Source organism: Bison bison, unplaced genomic scaffold (assembly GCF_000754665.1).
Source record: "Bison bison bison isolate TAMUID 2011002044 unplaced genomic scaffold, Bison_UMD1.0 scf7180017864304, whole genome shotgun sequence".
NCBI classification, from domain to species: Eukaryota; Metazoa; Chordata; class Mammalia; order Artiodactyla; family Bovidae; genus Bison; species Bison bison.
The window spans coordinates 16,243,863-16,262,503 of NW_011494876.1; the positions used below are offsets into that span (position 1 = coordinate 16,243,863).

The 18,641-nt window shown below is 49.5% G+C and overlaps 2 protein-coding genes across 3 annotated transcripts; one reads left to right on the forward strand and one right to left on the reverse strand.

Annotated features, from left to right (window-relative positions):
- The first annotated feature begins 5,340 nt into the window (after positions 1-5,340).
- Positions 5,341-13,342, forward strand: LOC104997214 (chromosome unknown open reading frame, human C3orf84). The gene is made up of 4 exons (XM_010851871.1): positions 5,341-5,456; positions 7,315-7,428; positions 12,459-12,515; positions 12,922-13,342. Exons 1-4 carry the CDS (start codon positions 5,430-5,432, stop codon positions 13,336-13,338), a joined length of 615 nt encoding a protein of 204 aa, XP_010850173.1. The 5' UTR covers positions 5,341-5,429; the 3' UTR covers positions 13,339-13,342.
- Positions 13,343-14,038: 696 nt separating this feature from the next.
- On the reverse strand, positions 14,039-18,228 carry KLHDC8B (kelch domain containing 8B). 2 transcript variants are annotated; one of them, XM_010851873.1, is made up of 5 exons: positions 17,303-18,228; positions 16,086-16,250; positions 15,532-15,756; positions 15,329-15,430; positions 14,039-14,898 (listed from the first exon to the last, which is right to left on the reverse strand). In XM_010851873.1, exons 1-5 carry the CDS (start codon positions 17,676-17,678, stop codon positions 14,702-14,704), a joined length of 1,065 nt encoding a protein of 354 aa, XP_010850175.1. In that variant the 5' UTR covers positions 17,679-18,228; the 3' UTR covers positions 14,039-14,701. The 2 variants fall into 2 exon arrangements, with proteins under 2 accessions (XP_010850175.1, XP_010850174.1); XM_010851872.1 differs by having other exon boundaries at positions 15,532-15,777.
- Between the last annotated feature and the right edge of the window lie 413 nt (positions 18,229-18,641).

Below are 18,641 nucleotides of genomic sequence, written 5' to 3' on the forward strand. Positions count from 1 at the left end.
TCTGACCAATGAGAGTTACTTCCCTTCCCCTGGGCCCGCTCCTGCCACAGCAAGCTGCTAACGGTTTTAACGGTCCTAATAGTTTGTGAAGCTTTTAATCTTGGGCCAGGTCCGCTGACCTACATTTCACCACATACTGCTGTGCAACACCCAGCCTACACACACCTGACGAGATGGACCCTCACACCTGCATACTCATACCCTGCTGTCCACCCACACCTTGCCCTGAATCCCCTCGCTGATGCAGACGCTCTCAGATAGTTATAGATGGCTGTCTAAGCCGTGAAGTGGCTTGAGATCACCAATGAAGGAGTATGAATGGAAAACAGATTGTATTGAGTCCCAAGACACGCAAAGTTTAGAGGCTTCAATGAGGAAAAAGCAGCAAAGGAGTCAGAGTAGGAGTGGTTAGGGATAGGGGAGGAACACCAGCAGTGACTGAGGAGTTGTGGAAGCCTCCAGGACCATCCATCAAAGAGGAAGTTAAGTGTCAGATGCTGCTAATGAATCAAGGAAAATGCGAATTAACTATTGGTGACCTTGACAGGAGCAGTTTTAGTAATGTAGAGGGGACAAAAACCTGATTGGTATGTGGTTTCAAAAGACTTAGCTGATAAAAGACTGGTACATAAAATGTATTTCAAAATATTCAACAATAGGAAAAAACTTTGAAGATAGAACACCTCTCCAGAGAAGATACACCGATGGCAAATAAACAGGAAAAATGTTCAACAGTGTATGTCATTAGAGAAACAAAATAAATAAACAAAAGATACCACTGTGCACCAGTTGTCCAAGTACTCAGTCATGTCTGACTCTTTGTGACCCCCATGGACTGTAGCACACCAGGTTTCCCTGTCCTTCACTATCTCCTGCAGTTTGCTCAAACTCAGGTCCACTGAGTTGGTGATGCCATCCAGCCATCTCGTCCTCTGTCACCCCCTTCTCCTCTTGCCTTCAATCTTTCCCAGCAACAAAAAGAATTGCCAAAACCCAGAAGCTGGCAACACAAAATGCTGGTGAGGACGTGGAGCAACAGGAACTCTCATCCGTTGCTGATGGGAATGCTGAATGTACAGCCACTTCAGAGTACGTTTTGACAGTTTCTTATAAAACTAAACTTATGGAGAAGGAAATGGCAATCCACGCCAGTATTCTTGCCTGGAGAATCCCATGGGTGGAGCCTGGTAGGCTACAGTCCATGGGGTCGCAAAGAGTCGAATACGACCGAGCGACTTCACTTCTTCATTGAACCTTAGAAATACAGAATGTAGTTGCTGAAAGTTTTCAGTATTTCTTGAAAAATAACGCAGTGATAGTCACACTGAGTAACTGTTGGAATCACACTGAGCTTAGGTAAAGTAGATTGTTTAGAATTTTTTCCCCCTTTGTCATAGTCCCCTCCTGAGAGGTTTACCTGATAAAAATGAAAAGGTGTATTGAAGTGATTGTAGGTCAGATCACTGCCACAGACATAGCTTTAATGGTAGGCCCACTTACTTTAAGCAGCATTTAACTGTGTGAAATTCTAGCTCCATTAAAAGACCTGTTGATGTTGGCTGTCATAGAATTTGACTTGCATTAACGTCTAAGAGGTTCTGCTGAGAGAATAATTTTTATGTGTATCATTGTATTTATTAAATTTGGGAAAGAAACAGGAGGGAACAGCAGTTTGAGTAAGTTTATTCTCTTTTGAGTTCTTAGAAGGATATCAGTATCCACAGGCCAATTTTTGACCCCAGGGTCATTTATTTTGGGTGTCCGCATTTCTGGATCATCTGTCTGCCCTGTCATTATGTCTGTGCTCAATGAATGCCAGGTAGTTTTGTATAACCACAAATGAAATGGAACTCAGATCAACTGTAAACAGAAAATAATAGTCATACACAGCATTTTGGAGTGAAATATAGCCAGATTTGAGTTAAAAAAAAAAACAAAACTAACTCTTACCAATGATCCATCAATCATGCTCTTTGGTATTTACCCAAAAAAGTTGAAAATGTATGCATGCAGAAAAACCTGCACATAGATATTTATAACAGCTTTATTCATAATTGCCAAAATTTGGAAGCAACTGAGATTTCATCTTCAGTAGGTAAATGGATAAATAAACTGTAGTACATCCAGACAATGAAATATTATTCAGGACTAAGAAAGAGTTATCCATTAAGCTATGAAAAGACATGGAGGAAACTTAAATACATTTTATTTACTAAATGAAAGAGACCAATCTTGAAAAGGCTACCTACTGCAGGATTCCAACTGTATGACGTTCTGGAAAAGGCAAAACTATGAAGATAGTAAAAAGATCACTAGTTGCCAGGGCCTACAGTGGGCGGGAGGGTTGAATAAGTGAAGCACAGAGGATTTTTAGGGCAGTGAAACTATTGTGTATGATACTATTAGGTTGGTGCAAATGTTACTTCAGTTTTGGACTGTGAACTTTAAATCATAACTAGGCTCAGGCACATCTTTATTCATTGAAATAGGAGCCATTACAATCAACATAATTTTGCCAATAAGAAATGTGTGTTTATTCCTGTAGCATAAAAATCCATGCTTTAGGAATTGAGGAACTCTTGGAAAGCATTTTCTGCCTCCTGCTGGTTGTGGAAGCATTTTCCCTGCAAAAAGTTGTCAAGATGCTTGAAGTGATAGTCAGTTGGCGAGAGGTCAGGTAAATATGGCCAATGAGGCAAAATTTCATAGCCCAATTTGTTCAGCTTTTGAAGCATTGTTTGTGTGACATGCAGTCAGGTGCTGTGGAGAAGAATTGGACCCTTTCTGTTGACCATTGCCACAGGCATTGTAGGTTTTGGTGCATCTCATTGATTTGTTGAGAATACTTCTCAAATGTCATGGTTTCACTGGCATTCAGAAAGCTGTAGTGGATTAAACCATCAGCAGATCACCAAACAGGGATCATGACCTTTCTTTTGGTGCAAGTTTGGCTTTAAAAAGAGCTTTGGAGCTTCTTCTCGGTCCAGTCACTGAGCAGGTTGTTGCCAGTTGTCATATAAAATCCCACTTTTGTCACATGTCACAATCTGAGAAATGGTTTGTGGTTGTTGCATAGCATAAGAGAAGATGACCCTTCAAAACTATTTTTTTTTAAATTTTCAGTCAACTCATGAGGCACCCACTTATCCAGCTTTTTCACCTTTCCAATTTGCCAAATGCCAAATGACCATAGATTGGTTAATGTTGAGTTCTTGGGCAACTTCTCGTGTAGTTGTGAGAAGATCAGCTTTGATGATTGCTCTCAGTTAGTAGTTACCAACTTCTGATGGCCGACCAGTGTGCTCCTCATCCTCAAGGCTCTTGTCTCTTTTGCAAATCTTCTTAAACCACCACTGCACTGTACGTTCATTAGCAGTTCCTGGGCCAAATACATCATTGATCTTGTGTCTGCTGCTTTACAAACCATTTTGAACTCGAGTTAGAAAATTGCTCGAATTTGCTTCTTATCTGACATCATTTCCCTGGTCTAAAATAAATATAAAATAAATGACAATAAGTCATTAGCAAAAACACATAAAGGAAGAAATACATATTAAAATGATGTATAACAACCACATTTATTTTAAAATGTATTCCAATATCAAATGGCAACTTTCAGCAATGCAAAACTTCAATTACTTTTGCACCAACCTAATATAATGGTGCATACACATCATTATATATTATACATTTGTCCAAATCCATAGAAGGTACCTCACCAGAAGTGAACTCTAAGGTAATCTTTGGACTTTGGGTGATAATGATGCGTTGATCTTGGATCAGCATTTATAATAAATGTACACATGTGTGGGAGCAGAAAGTATATGAGAAATCTGTGGACATTCTGCTCCATTTTTCAGTGAGCCTAAAATTAAAAGATTAAACCTATTTAAAAAAATAAATTATTAAAAAAAAGAGCAAGAAGAGAGATTTGGCACATCTACACAATGGAAAACTACTAAGCAATAAAAAGGAATAAACAGCTGACAGGTACAATGACATGGATAGTTCTCAAAATAATTATACTGAGTGAGAAGACAAATTCACAAAAGAACACATACTGAATGATTCCATTTACATAAAGTTCTAGAAAATGCAAATTAATCTATCATAATAGAAAGACAGTTAGCCTCAGCAGTTGCCTGAGGCCAATGAATGCCCTAGAGAAGGAATACCAATGGGCAAAAATAAAGTTGAGGGTGAAAGATATGTTTGCTTCTTGATCGTGGTTATGTTTCATAGGTATATACATAAATCAAATTGTGTCAAATTATACAATTTTTTGTTTGTTTTTTTGGCCATATCTCACCTTTTGTGGGATCTTAGTTCCCTATGAGGGATTGAACCTGGGCCCTTGGCAGTGAAAGCGCCAACTCCTAACCACTGTACTGCCAGGGAATTCCCTCTACAACTACTTGACTTACCATTTTTAAGATTTATCTCTATGGATTCAAGTATCTGTAGCCGATTTATGGCAACTCCAATATTTTATTGTGTAATTATAGGCCAGTTTTCTCATTGTGCTCTAGATAACCATTCAGCCTTTTTATAGTTCTTCCCCTATACAGATATAGCAATGAACTTCCTGTAGTTGTGAATACATGTGGGAGGGGATCTCCAGAGTAACTATACTAATAGGGTGGATTTTCTGGCTAGTAGGGCTTGTGCCAATGACACAAGCCCTACTGAGTGTTTCCCGTTGTTGAACTTTTCACTGGCACATTTTTAGAGGCTCATCACCAGCTTCTTCATGTTAGAAAAGGGAGTGAAATGTTCACATGCCTATGTTATAAATGAGGGAGACGATAATCTGCCTAAGGCTAGCTTGGAATGGAACCATGGTGTCAGATATTTTCATGCTGCTGCTTTTGCTCCACTGTTATGCTCTCTCCTCCTTCACTTGGGACCTTGTAACATTCACCTGCCAACAGTTACTGTTCTCGGTTACCACAAACTCCTGAGAACTTGACGGAGCCTTATTCTGAAGCAGCATTTTTATCCTAAGAGCCACCAGTCCCTTTAGCATTGCTTCTGACTCCATGAAATGTATTCTAAATTTATATCCCTGGCAGTATGGTTACAGTTTTAAAAATACAGGATTTGCCTCTAAAATGTTCTTTGCTATTTCATTGTGAGTTCATCAGACTCCACTGTGAAGCCTTATATGTTTCTATATATAAGAACTCTCCCAAGCTGAGAGGCAGGTTTTAGTGCTGAGGGGCAGGTTTCTCTCAAAGAGAAGAACAAAGCAGAAAGCACACAGAGAGCAGCAGGCTGGGCACTGCCTCAACAATCAGGAGCATTGTGTAGTCACAACCTCCCTTTGTCACTAAGCAACAAGAAATTGACCTGCTGAGATGCTCCTTCTCCAGAAGTAGCCTGAAAAAGACAAGAGGAAAGTTTATCTTTTCTGCTCCTTTACCGGAAAGATGCAAAGTGCTTTAGTAGGCTCCTGGGTAAGAATGCACTTTACAATTAATCCTAGCCCCTGGCCCTGGGGTAGTACCTGAAATTTGAATGACTCAAGGGAGTAAAGAGAGAAGGGTTTTATCTAGCCTCCAGGCTAGAGGAGAACCCCCCAACTGCCCATTCTTGCTCTGCCTTTCTGTGGGCCCCCTAGAGCTGACCTATTCTTCCTGACACCATGCCCCCTTCCTTGTGTCCTGGTCTCAGGCCTTGATTAGGTGATCCTCTTAGTCCTTTTGCCACCCCATTTATTCCCAGTCTTTTGTTTGATCTTCCCAAACTTCTGTAGTTTGACTGCTCTCTAGACAGGGAACATCTTGAGAGTAAAGACTTTTTCCTTCTAGCCCTATGTCCCATGCCTGGAATACAGTCAAGGCCCAGTAAATACTGTTGAAATAAACTGAATAGAGAGGAAGGTCTGACAGTAGTAGAAGGATGGACAGACAAGTTGGATGACCTAAGCCCTCAGTGGGATGAAAAGATAAGAAGCCTATTTTGATGGCCAGAGGCCAGCTTGGGACAGGTTCTTTCTGCTCAGGGCTGTGACTGTGGAGTGGGCTAGACAGACTATCCTCTCCAGGGAGCGCTGAGAACAATGAGGTCGGGCCACAGGACTTCCCTGGCAGGACATGGTCAACCATGTTGTAAGCCTCATGACATCAGTACAATACAGCTTCTTATACCCCTGATGGGTGCTCATTTCTGTCTTCTGCCAGTCCTTGTCTCTGAAATTCTCTCCAAAAGTATCCACTTTTGGTGAAGTACTTCTTTTGGGAAGTTCATCCGTTGTTCCAGTTTCAGATGGTGCACTATTCGCCCCAGAATAGCAAAGTGTGCGACAAACAGGTGTTCATGACTTTGTCAACAGGTGCAGAATATGGATCAATTTAATCTTTGCTCTTCAGGGACCTGTGATCTTTATTAATGCAGGGAGGACAAGGAAGGAAACTTCCTCTCAGATCCCTCAGGAAAGGACCTCACCACCAGATAGTGTCCCTGTTCTCAAAACTCTGCTCAATGCTTCCTAAGTCACCCCAACTTAGAACCCATCTGGTTCCCTCCATTACTGAGGTCTTCCCTTGCTCTTAGAATCCATATTCCTAATCCAATCCAGGCCCTGTCCCTCCCTGACCGCCTCACTTCTCTTCGTCTTGCTCACAGTCTTTTTTAGTCAATAAGGCCTTTTTTTGTTGTTGTTTCTCTCTCTCTCTCTCTTTTTTTTTTTTGGTTCTTCCAACACAAGTCTCTCTCTGCCTTCTGAATCTTTGCACTTGCAGTTCTCACACATAGGATGCTCTTTGACTGCTCCTTACGTGGCTGATTCCTCCTCACATTCAGGTACCACCCCCATTGTCATGAGATGCTATCCCCTGCTGCCTGTCACTCTGGATCCAGTCATCAGGTTCTTTCTTTCCTGACTCTAGTCACTTGTCTTACTTCCTCCCTAGAAGAAAGGTTCACAGGAGCCGGGTCTTTCTGTCTTTTCACTGCTGCAGGTTGCCAGCCCATATTAGGATGCTCTAAAGAAAGAGACAGAGGAAGGAAGAGAGGAAGGAGAGAAAGGAGGGAAGGGAGACAGAGAGAGAAGGAGAGAGGGAGGTGAGAAGAAGAAAGGAAGGAATCCTTTGCTTACACACATAACCCTCCCAAGTTGCCCAGCACAGCTGAGGCCAACTGTTCTAATGATGGATGGAGACATTCCTCTGTTGGTTCCTCTCCAGGGTGTCCCTCCTCCTCTGATTCTTTTTATTCTGTCAGGAAAGCCCAGGAAAGGCTTCTAGCCTGGGAAGTCTGAGACTTGGGAGGGGGCTTTGGGTGGGCTTCACCCTCAAGCCTGCCTTGTTACAGCACAACAGTGGCTTCTATGGGCACTACAGAGGCCAATTCAGGAGTGACAGTGCTCGAGAATACCGCCTTGCAGCCAAGCCCCAGCCTCCAGCAGTGTTCCTGCAGCGCTGTCAGGTAGGAAGCAGCCCTGCAAGCAGCTGGGCCACATTCTGCTGCTCTCAGGCCGCAAGAGCAACATCCTTAGCCCAACCACAGCTGAATTGACACCCAAGTCCAGCCTATCCCCAGGACTTGCATGAGGCCTGGGCCCTCGTCCCTGAAATGTCAGATCTTTCCCTGACTGATAGGGTGCATAAGAGCTGGTACTGGGCTGGACAGTGCTGCTCACGCTGTTTCTAAATGGAGGAAGGATCAGGGCCAAGGTGGGATGGGTGATCATGGAGTGAGAGCCTCCAGAACCCAAGAAGTAAGCCTTGAGTTTTGCAGACAACTGTCCTTCAGCATGAATTCCTTGATGCCCTAAAAGTCAGTGGCCTAGCTTACAGTCAGCCTCATAGTCCAGGGGCTCAGGAATGAGAAGGAAGCCTCCTCTGATCAGGAGAACAGCATGAAAAGTGGCAGGGATCCACCCCCATGGGCTTCCTTAGTGCCTCCAAAGGTAAAGAATCTGCTTACAAGGTGGGAGACCCAAGTTTAATCCCTGGGTCGAGAAGATTCCCTGGAAAAGGGCATGGCAACCCACTCCAGTATTCTTGCCTGGAGACTCCCATGGACAGAGGGGCCTAGCAGGCTGCAGTCCATAGGGTCACACAGAGTCAGACACGACTGAAGCAATTTAGTTAGCACACACGCATGCACACATTCACCTCCATGTGTGATCAAGGAGGACTGGTAGGAGTGATGGCAGAAGTGGCCTAGAGTGGCTGCAAGAGGCTCCCGGATAACAGGAGAGGGGTGCTGGACTCCTATGCCCTCCATGCTTCCAGGCCTAGAGACAAGGAGAGAGCGCTGAGCGTCAGTGAGTGGCCCAACAGCAAAAAGCCCACTCAAAACGGGAGCACTCAGGAGTGCATTCATATACAGGGGTAGGTGTGGGGGCTTCAGGGGAAGGCAGTCTCACAGAGTGGTAACAACCAAGTGGCCAGTACTGCTGGGCCTGAAGGGGCAAGAGGAAGGCATGGCTTCTAGAACCCAGGAGAGAGTGCTGTGGAGAGGGCCATCCTGAGAGAAGTGGTAAGACACAGGCAAGGGAGGGCTGTCCTGAAAGGGAGCCCAGAGAAGAAAGATCTCCTTCCTCTCCTCCATCTCCTCTCTGGCTTCCTTTCAGGTCTGAGGGAAGTCAGCCTGGTGAGAACTGAGTTCACATCAGACTCCTGGGAAAGAGCAGGGTGGAGGGAGGGACCTGGAGGTGTGCCTGGAACCTGCCCCGCCCACTGCAGCTTCTTGCTTCCGGCCTCCAGCCAGGTCCTACTCGCTCTGCCATCTGGATTCGCTACAAATTGCTTTCCCAGGCCAGGAGCAGGGTCTTGGAGTCTGCCATGCCGCAGAGCCTGAGCTTCCTCACCGTGCTCAGTTGGAAGGGCTGTCTGTCACTGCATACTGAGCCAGGCCCAAATGCGACTCCAGACTGCCAGTCTGGAGCCACCTCCCCCGAGAGAATGATGAGATCTGGGCAGCGCGGGGACAGAGGCAACCTGGGCACGTCCTGCTTGGTGTCTGTAGTAGCCCTCAGCGGTAGTTCTCATCCCAAAGACCTGAATGTCCTCTCAACCTGTCCCCCCAAGAACAGAGTAGGGGACATATTTGGGGACCTGTTTTGATTAAAGTCAAGACTAGTTATATGCTGGCATTATCATCAACCCCAAATAGCATGATCTATGTGTCTTGGGCTTTAGGTTGTACAAATGCCAGGTCTCCTGACTCTAGATCTAAAGCTGTTTTAATTAGTGGAACTGCTCTGGGAAGGTGCACATTTTTTTCCCCCTTATTTGCTGAGAGATACCAGGTGTCAGCTAGCTGACTGCAGCTATTCTTGTTGAAAACCTTTCCAATATGTGGCATCCATTTACCTTTAGTTTGGGGCAGATATGAATTTTGTCATTCAGATGCAAGAAAATTCTTTTTTCTTTTTACTCTTTTTTTCTTCTAAAGCAGATTAATTTATTTCTAGCCTTCACCTGCCTGACTCTTGGGAAGTGTAATCCTGGGCTTATTTGTTCTCCAGGTCAGACCAGAATGCCAGGGCCTCATGGTTGGAGGCAGGTCCTGTCATACCGTGATTGCTGTGTGTCCCTGTCTCTGCCCCATCCCCACCACACCTCAGTCTGCCACAGAGCTCCACCCCCCCAACTCAGTAGCCCCCTAACTGCATGCTGTTCAGCCTCCACAGGGCCTCCTAGCCCTCCCACAGGCAAACACTGACCCATCCAGGAAACCTACTTCTCCCCCAAGGGCTCTTCAGCTTGTATCCTAGCCCAAGCCCTACCTGCTCAGAGGCCATGGGCTTTACTACCCGAGTGGAAAAGGAGCCCTTGGTGGTTTAGAAGCAAAGATGCAGGTGAAATTCTCCTTGGGGACAAGAATACTCTGAACTGCCTGGGCGGAGAGGAAATGACTGCACTTTTCACCAGGCTCCCACAGTTGTGAGAATAAAACTCAAGTCAGTGGGAGTTGATAGATTATCCTGTCACTGTAAGAATAGTGAGTTTCCAAAGTCAGAGCTGCCTTCAACAGCCGAGGCATCCACATTCTAGGGCTGTGTACAGTTCCATAGCTAAGAATAGAGATGCAGGAAGAATCGGGGGAGGGGGCAGTTGGAATATACCCCAGACCCCCAGATTTTTTAATTGAAATTCTTATTGAGATGACTGTAGATTCATAGGCAGTTGGAAGAAGTTGTAAAGAGAGATCCCTTTTATGACTCGCCCAGTTTCCTCAGTGGTAACATTTTGCAAATCTATAATAGACTATCACCATGAGGACATTGACACGGATGTAATTCACCTCTCTCATTCAAATTTCCCATTTGTGTGTATTAAGATCTATAAAGTCTTGGAATTCCCTCGTGGTCCAGTGGTTAGGATTCCATGCTGTCACTGCTGAGGGCCCGGGGTTCAATCTCTGGTTGGAGAGCAAAGACCCCACAAGCCATGTGGTGCATCAAAAAAAATCTATAAAATCTTTTTAAAATAATTTTATTGGAGTATAGTTGATTTACAATGTTGTGTTTCTGCTGTACAGCAAGGTGAATCCATTACACACGTATATATATCCACTGTTTAGATTCTATTCCCATATAGGTCATTACAGAGTATTACTTAGAGTTCCCTGTGCTATATAGTAGGTTCTTTTTTAAAATAATATTATTTTAAAAAACCATTTATTTATTGGACTGTGCTGTGTCTTACAGCATGAAAGATCTTACTAAAAACAAAAAACCTTTGATCTTTATTGAAGCATGTGAAAGTGAAAGTCACTCAGTCGTGTCAGATTCTTTGCAACTATACAGTCCATGGAATTCTCCCAGCCAGAATACTGGAGTGGGTAGCTGTTCCCTTCTCCAGCGGATCTTCCCAACTGAGGGAGTGAACCCGGGTCTCCCACATTGTCAGGTGGATTCTTTACCAGCTGAGCCACCAGGGAAGCCCATGAATACGAGAGTGGGTAACCTATCCCTTCTCCAGCAGATCTTCCTGACCCAGGAATTGAACCGGGGTCTCCTGTGTTGCAGGTGGATTCTTTACCAGCTGAGCTACCAGGGAAGCCCCTCACTGAAGCATGTGGGATCTTTAATTGTGGCATGAGAACTCTTAGTTCCCATGTGAGATCTCATTCCCTGACCAGGGATTGAACCCAGGCCCCCTGCCTTGGGAGCTCAGAATCTTAGCCACTGAACCACCAGGGAGTCCCTGTCCTTGTTCATTGATTTAACAGCAAATATGTATTGAGCACAGTGCCAAGCTCGGTGCTGGAGTTACAGATGTGAGTAAGACAGACCTTACCCATGAGGCACTTGTGTTCTAGTCAGGGGCATCAGATGAATAGCAACATACATAGTCATACAATGTGTTAGAAGGTGAAAAATGCAGGGTTGGGGCGATGGAACTCTAGTGGTCAAGGAAAGCCTCCCAAGTAACAGGTGAGAGGGAGTCATGGCCAGCCAGGAGAAGAGTCCCAGGCAGAAGTAAGAGGTAGTTCAAAGGTCTGAGGTGGAAGTAGCTAGAGTGTTTGAGGAGCAGTGAGGATGCAGTGTGGCTGGAGGTAGTGAAGAAATCAATATCATGTGGGTCTCATGGACCACTATGATGACTTTGACTTTTATAAACTTGAGAAACTATTGATTTTTGGCAAACCAGGAGTGTGATCTGACTTACATATTAAGAGTTATTTTACCTGCTAAGAGTACAGTAGGCTGGAGGGGCAAGGCTGGAAGCAGGGACACCAAGTGGGAAGCTCTTGCAGTATTCAGGCATCAGAAGAATGTGGCTTAGACCAGAGAAGGCAGTGGCCATGATGAGAAGTAGTCTGATCTGGGTACATATTGAAGGAAGTATCAATAGGATTTCCTGGCCCACTGGATTCAGGGTATGAAAGAAAAGAATCAAGCGGCCTCTGGGGTGTTTGGCAAGATCTAACTGCCATGACCTGAGCTGGGGGAGCCTGTCAGTGGGGTGGTTTTGCGAAATGATCCAGAACCAAGACATGTGTTTGGAGATGTCTGTTAGACATTTACATGGAAATATGGAGCAGGCAGTTGGCTAATTAGTCTGAAATTCAGGAGAGAGCTCAAGCTATCAAGAAAAATGTCAGTTTCCAGGTAGTATAATATTTAGGGCCAAGAGCCTGGGTCACTGATGAGACACTAAAAGAGGAGAGAGCTGGAGCCTAGTCGTGAACGATCTAGGGTTAAAGGCCCGGTGTGAAACTTAAAGTGCTGCCCCACTGATGAAGGATGTCCGGTAAGATGCCTCAGCCCCTCTCTCAATCAGAGACCCCAAAGGCTTCTGCTTCGAGGGCAAGTGCTGGGATGAGATGTTCCAGGAATAAGCTGTTGCTTTAATTTGTATCTGCCTTTTCAAGGTGTTGGCAGTTTAGGGGTGGTGGCTCCTGGCAACTTCTCTCCATTATGGGACCTTCAAATAGCATATTAGGGACAGCTAAGCATCATTTTCCCCCATTCACCCTCTTTCTTTCTGTCTTTCAAGGAGCCACCACAGCAACACTTCTTCTCCAAGCATGACAACCGCACTTCCTTCGATAAGGTGAGTGCTGGAGAGAGGAAGAACAATGGGCAGCCCTCCAGCCTAGGTTGAAATTGAGGTAGGGTGGAGGGGATAAGACCTGGTGGGCAGAGCAGGCTCCTTTATCCAGAGGAGTGTTTGTCTGCCTGATAACCTCTTTCCTCTGGCAAACAGCCATTCCCCAAACAGAGGTCCCTCTGCTTTGGCTTCCTCCACATTTGCCTGAAAATGTGCAAATATCCTAGGGCCACTGACTTTCTGGGGCTCCATTCACTCTGGAATGGAAGGCATGTCTGGGATGCAGTTCAAAGAGTCTGGGGTACAGGCCAGGGAGGCCAGGCATCACCAGGCCTGCTGGGGTATAGGAGGGGCCCAAGGAATCACCTGGTGCCAAGACTGTGGGCTAAGGGCCCGTACCGTTGAGAAGGGCCCCTACTGCCTGCTGCAGGGAATCGGAAGGCGGAAAGACTTGGAGCGCCTGTGGCAGCAGCATACCTTCCTGCGCTGGGCACCCTGTGAACTGGAGTTGCGCCAGCCGCGGCCCCTCGAATCCTCCTACCAGACCGAATTCCGGTCAGGGCCAGGACTCGGGGACCTCCCCCAGCGCCTTGTCCACTTTGTGCAGATCCAGCCTCTCCGCGTTAACACCACCTACCAGCAGAATTTCTGCCAGCCATCCCGGGGTGGCCACTGTGGCAGCGACAACATGGGCCCCCAGACCCCAGTCACCGACCCACTGCCTGACCTCCCGGGGATCCCCAGACCCAAGCTGCTACAGCATTATCTTCACGCTGGGGTCTCTGAGTGTCTAAACTGGTCCAGAACATTAAACAAGGATGGCTGACCCAGAGGTCTGTGCTTGCAGCCCGAGAGGTCTCAGAGGCTGGAGAACAGTAAGATGGGCCCTCCGCCTGCCTCCTCTGTTGCTTGTGCCGTGGCACCTTGTGCTAACAGCCCAGGCTAACGGTCCATGAGGGTTACCTTGGACACAGCATGTGGGTTCCAGGACCCCAAATCCGTTCTGGCCACAAACCCAACCATGAACCTCCTGCAATCAGTATGGTTGCAGGGAAAGCAGAGTCGGCAGTCCCTACTGGTGGGCAGCAAAGAGTGGAGGAGGAGGCCAGGGCTGGCAGCTTTGCTTCTTCTGGGAGGCTACTGCCTCCAGGGCATCTGGTGAGTGGCCACACTGCCATGCCTAAGAGACAGCTTCCCCACAGTTGGTACAGAGGGACCCAACACCCACTGGACCCCCACCCCCACCACGGAGGTGATGCTGTGTGACATGGATCTGGAGATCATCTTAATTCTATGGTATTTGTTCTGTGAGCTCTAACACCCAGGGCAGTGGGAGAGGGTGGTCATCCAAGTCACAGAAGAGGAGCGCAGGCTTTGGTGGGGCTGAGACACACACCAGAACCCTTTGAGGGCTGAGGCCAGATCCTAAAGGCTCCTCTAGACCCTCATCCCTAGGAAAACTGAGGTCCCCAGAAGAGAGCCAGGGACACAGGGATAACATAGGAGTCCACAGCAGAGGCCACAAGCCGGAGTTAGCAGCACTTTTACTTCCACATCTGAACCCCCGGGTCCTCACAACAGCCCTGTGAGGTAGGCAGGGCAGGAAGGTCCCCGAGGTCCCCATTTACAGATGAGGATGCTGAGGCACAGAGAGGTGAAGTGACTTGCCCGAGGTCACACAGCCAGCAGTGTGAAGGGCCCACAGTCAATGTTCTTCTGGCCCTCTGGAGGTCCCCACATCGACGCCTACACCCCTCTGTGTTCCCGCCCTCTCTGAACTCTTCTGGGTCTACGGGGGCCTTCCAGGCAGGCTGACAGCGAAGAGTTTTCAGGAATAGCCATTGGGGTGGGCCTGATCAACTCCAGGCAGGCACCGAGCCGTGGGGCAGGAGGCCAACTCTGCCCTCTCCCACTTCCCAGTTGGTCAGAGGCCCAGTAATTTCCAGAGCAAGGGTGGAGCTGGGCATCATGGTCCACGAATGGATGGGAGTAAAGGTAGGTCGAAGGGTCTGTGTGTCCTGTGCTAAAAATGAAGGCCACCCCCACAGCCCAGGGGCAGCATCTCAAGTGCCCCGGCCTGTGCCTCCCTCACCCCACAGAGCCACAGTGAGCTTTCTCAGCAGCGAAAGGAACCACAGACACCTGCTCCTGGCACAGAACTGCTCCTGTGGACAGGTCCCATCAGGCACTCAGACCCCATCGCGCAGACACAGGGCCTCCACAGCCTGACTGGGACCCTGGGCCACACCCCCGATGGCAAACAGCCGAGGCCCAGCCTGCAGACTAGAACAGGAGCAGCGGGCTGTGGGCATAGCTGGCAGTGCCTCCCAGCGGCGCCGTGCCAGGCTGAAGCCCTCTACAGAGCCCAGGGGACACGGCTGGTTTCCTGCCAGAAGGAGACAGAGCATGTAAAGGGCACAGGCTGCAGCGGCTGTAGCTCGTTTGCTCCCTGAGCCCACAGCATGGCCCAGCATACGCTGCCCCAGGATGGGATACCCAAGGCCTTGCTACCCGTTGCCCCCACTTCATTACTCATTCATCTATTCATTCACATTCCTACTTCTCCATTCATTCAGTGGTCATTTGTCCTGTTTCTATCTTCTGGGCCCCTGCCGCTACAGAACCCACAGTTAGGTGCTGAGAGACACCCCAAAGGCTGAGCCAGGTAGACTACCCACTGACTGGTTGGGAAAGGAAAACTCATAAAGTCCTGACCCCTGGAGTACCTAGAGAAGGGCAGGAGGTGGTGCTCATGCGGAGGGCTACTGCTTCCTGTCTCGGGCTCCCCTCCTATCCCAAGCCCCACAGAGACTTACCAAGGCCCCCAATGGCCACGACGTGGTCCCCAAGCGAGCCGACCACAAAGTCAGCTCTCTTGTCCCTCATGCGCAGGCTGCGGGGCAGCTTGGTCCAGGAGCCTGCAGGAGAGGTGAGGAGGTGAGGGCTAGCCCCCTCACGCACTCTGCACCCCTCCATCCCATGGAGAGTGGGAGGGTATCCCACACCAACCACTGCTCACCATGCTCCAGGTCGAACATCTCCACAGTGTTGACAAAGTGTGGGCGGGAGTAGAAATTGTGGGGCCCGGGCTGCTGCAGGCCACCCAGGCTAAAGACGCTGCCTTCGGCCATGGCACAGCCGGCAAAGGCCCGGCGGCTGGGCAGGCTTGGGTGTCGGGTCCAGGTACGGGCCTCCAGATCAAAGGCCTCAAAAGCAGTCACTGGGAGCTTGCCCTGGCGGCCCCCTGCCAATGGAATTGGGGCACCTGGGAGGCGGCCCTAGTCAGGGTGGGCCTGGCAGGCCCTTCTTTTACCAGGTTGCTGAGCCTTTACCACTGCCCGCCCCAGCCACCCATACCCAGCTGTGTGCATACCAGAGCATGGATCAACCCCAAAGATCCTTAGGCACTGGGCTTTGGTTTTCCAGCCTTAGCAGGGCCACTGAAAGAGCCTCAGAGCAACCCTGACTCAACCCAACAAAGCTGCTCTTGTCCCACCATTCCAGACTAACCTATAGGGATAAATTTGAAGCTTCTGGACTTCAAACCACTTTGGCACATCCCCAGGTCCTTACCCAGGACATAGATCTTGTTTCCATGCAGGAAGGTAGAGGCCCCGTAGCAGGGTGTGGGCATCGAGGGCAGTGACAGCCAGCAGTCCCGGCGGGGTTCATACACCCGAACCTGGGCCTGGGGGGCCGTGTCAGGGCCCATTCCCCCCAGTGCATACACCATACCATCTGCAGAGAAAAGAGTAACACAGACTATCCCTGGGCCTGGCCACAGTCCTCCACCCTGACAATTGCCCTGGTCAGGCCTGGGGGTGGCTTGGGGCACACCTATTTATGGTACCCCTCTCTAGCAGCAGAAACCCTTCTGCCTTCGTGGTGTGGGGGCTGGGAGAGCTGGGATCCCCACTCTGGCCAGGCCCTCTTCAAGTGAAGAGCAGGAGGCAGTTGATCTAATTATAATCTGTCTCCGTCTCCCTGGAGACGCTATGGCAACCAAGTCTGGCATCCAAGCAGGACCGTGGTCAGACCTGGAGGCCACAAGGTGGGAATTACCATGGGGGAAGGAGGGGAGTGGTTTAAGCCAGGGGTGGGGGCCATATGGAGATCTGTTAAACAGAGAGCTCAGACTGGGGAGAGGGTGTGGGATCAGCTGGGGGACTGGGAGAAGGAGCCTGGGCCTGCAGGATGAGGGTCCTGTCCACGAGCCTCCTGCGAGCACTTTTGTACCCTGTCCTCTCACTAGAGAAGGTTCTTGCCCCGTGACAGCCTCAGAGTCAGCTGGGGGCAAGTCTGAGGGCCTCGGGGAGATGGCCAGTCAGCTAAGGGCTTCCATGGCAACTGCCTCCAGGCCAGCTTGGCTTTTGTCCATCTCCATCTCCCAGGTTTGTGTGGCGCGAGGAATTTAAGCACTCGCTGGGCTCTGAGCCAAGGCCCTGGTCCCCTCCTCCCCTCCCAGACTATTTATAACTATGGGAGCTATTGGGCCACCCCTTCTGGTCTCTCAGAGAGGAGGAATGGGGCAGGGAGGCGGCCTGGCCCTCCCGTCATGCTGGCGGCTAGCCAGGGCTCTGAGTCCCACCTCACAGCTGGAAAACTCAGTCAAGCCTGCTGCTGGCCCAGCTCAAAGCTGGGTAGGGAAGGCTACAGGAGGCAAATCCATGTCCAGAGCACCTAGGCAAAATGTACAGCTCCCACCCAGCCTCTGAAGGTAAAGGGACCAAGTCAGGAAAGAATGGAGGCTACTGGGGCACCTGACAGATCTTCCCTGGGAGGCGACTCACCTCTCTCCACAGTTGCAACCCCCATGGCAGCCTGAGGGAGAGTGGCCCGACGCTCCCAACGGCCCTCGTCAGCCAGGAAGGCCTCCACAGCAGCTACTGGACTCTGGCCCTCATCCACACCGCCCACCACTAGCACCTGCTTGCCCAGTACCACAGCAGCCGCGCCAGCCCGGGCAGTGGGCAAGGGCGCCAGTGCCACCCACGTGTGCGAGGCCATATCCAATGTCTCTGCAGTGTCCAAAGGCAGTCCAGCCCGGCCACAGCCCCCCAACACAAGCAGGTGCCCATCCTGGAACGCCACTGTGCCATATACCCGGCAGGTGGGCATGGGTGGGAACACCTGCCAAGCAAAGGCCCGGCCTCCTCCTGTAGCCATGGTGTTCACCTATAGTGGCAGGCCATGCTATCTGCTCAGGCTGCAGGCCTCAGTGAAAGGCATGATGGGGCCTCATCTTGACTCTAAGGGGGCTATAAGGGAGTGTGGGGCCAGTCCAGGGACTTGGTCTTCACCTACAGAAGAGATGGAAAATGAAGAGTCAGAGCCACTGACCAGCCCCCCAGGATACTGATGAGCACCCTGGCCCCAAACTGCTTGGGAAAAGCAGAGGGAGGACCCACCCCCACTGGCTACCACACTGTTGTGGATTCCCTCCCGGAGTGGGAAGGAGGGCAGTCTCCCAATTACCCAGGCAATTTCCGCGCTTCCTCTGGGGCTTGAGGAACTCTCCTCCCATACCTTGCCCTCACCTAGCCGCTCCCTGGTTGAATCTAGGTCTAGGTGGGAGGTAAAGTAACTAGAATAGGACTTTCCACACTAGCCCCGTTCCCTTCCCCTCAACAGTCCACACCCTGGTGCTCTGCATCGGTGGAGTTAGACTGGACCCTCCCCCTTACTGGCTTCCAGGGTGCTCTGGACAGCCACTGGGGTCTCCCACCTACTGCCAAAGATCAGACTCGGTATCCTTACATCCCGTTTGAGAATCATCCCATTGAGTCCATCCATTCCTCAACAAAAGACCAAGATCAGGGTCCTGGAACCGGGAGGGGAGGGGCTGGAGGCCAGAGTCCCACATTTCAATTCAAGGTCTGTCCTCAGGGGTCTGCCCATGCCCGGTCCCCGGGGACCTGATGTCCGGAAAGGGGAGGAGGGTGATTTGGGGAACCTAGGAGCACTGCACTCTAGGTTCCCTGAGTCCAGGGCGTTGCCAGCAGAAATGGATAGCTGGACTTTACAGCAGACCCCCAAGTTCCCAGTCTTCTCCTTTTCCAAGGGGGGCCATATTCCTAGGACCCCTGGCGCCAGGGCCTCCTGGCCCCAAACTTCCAGCTCGGGTAACGG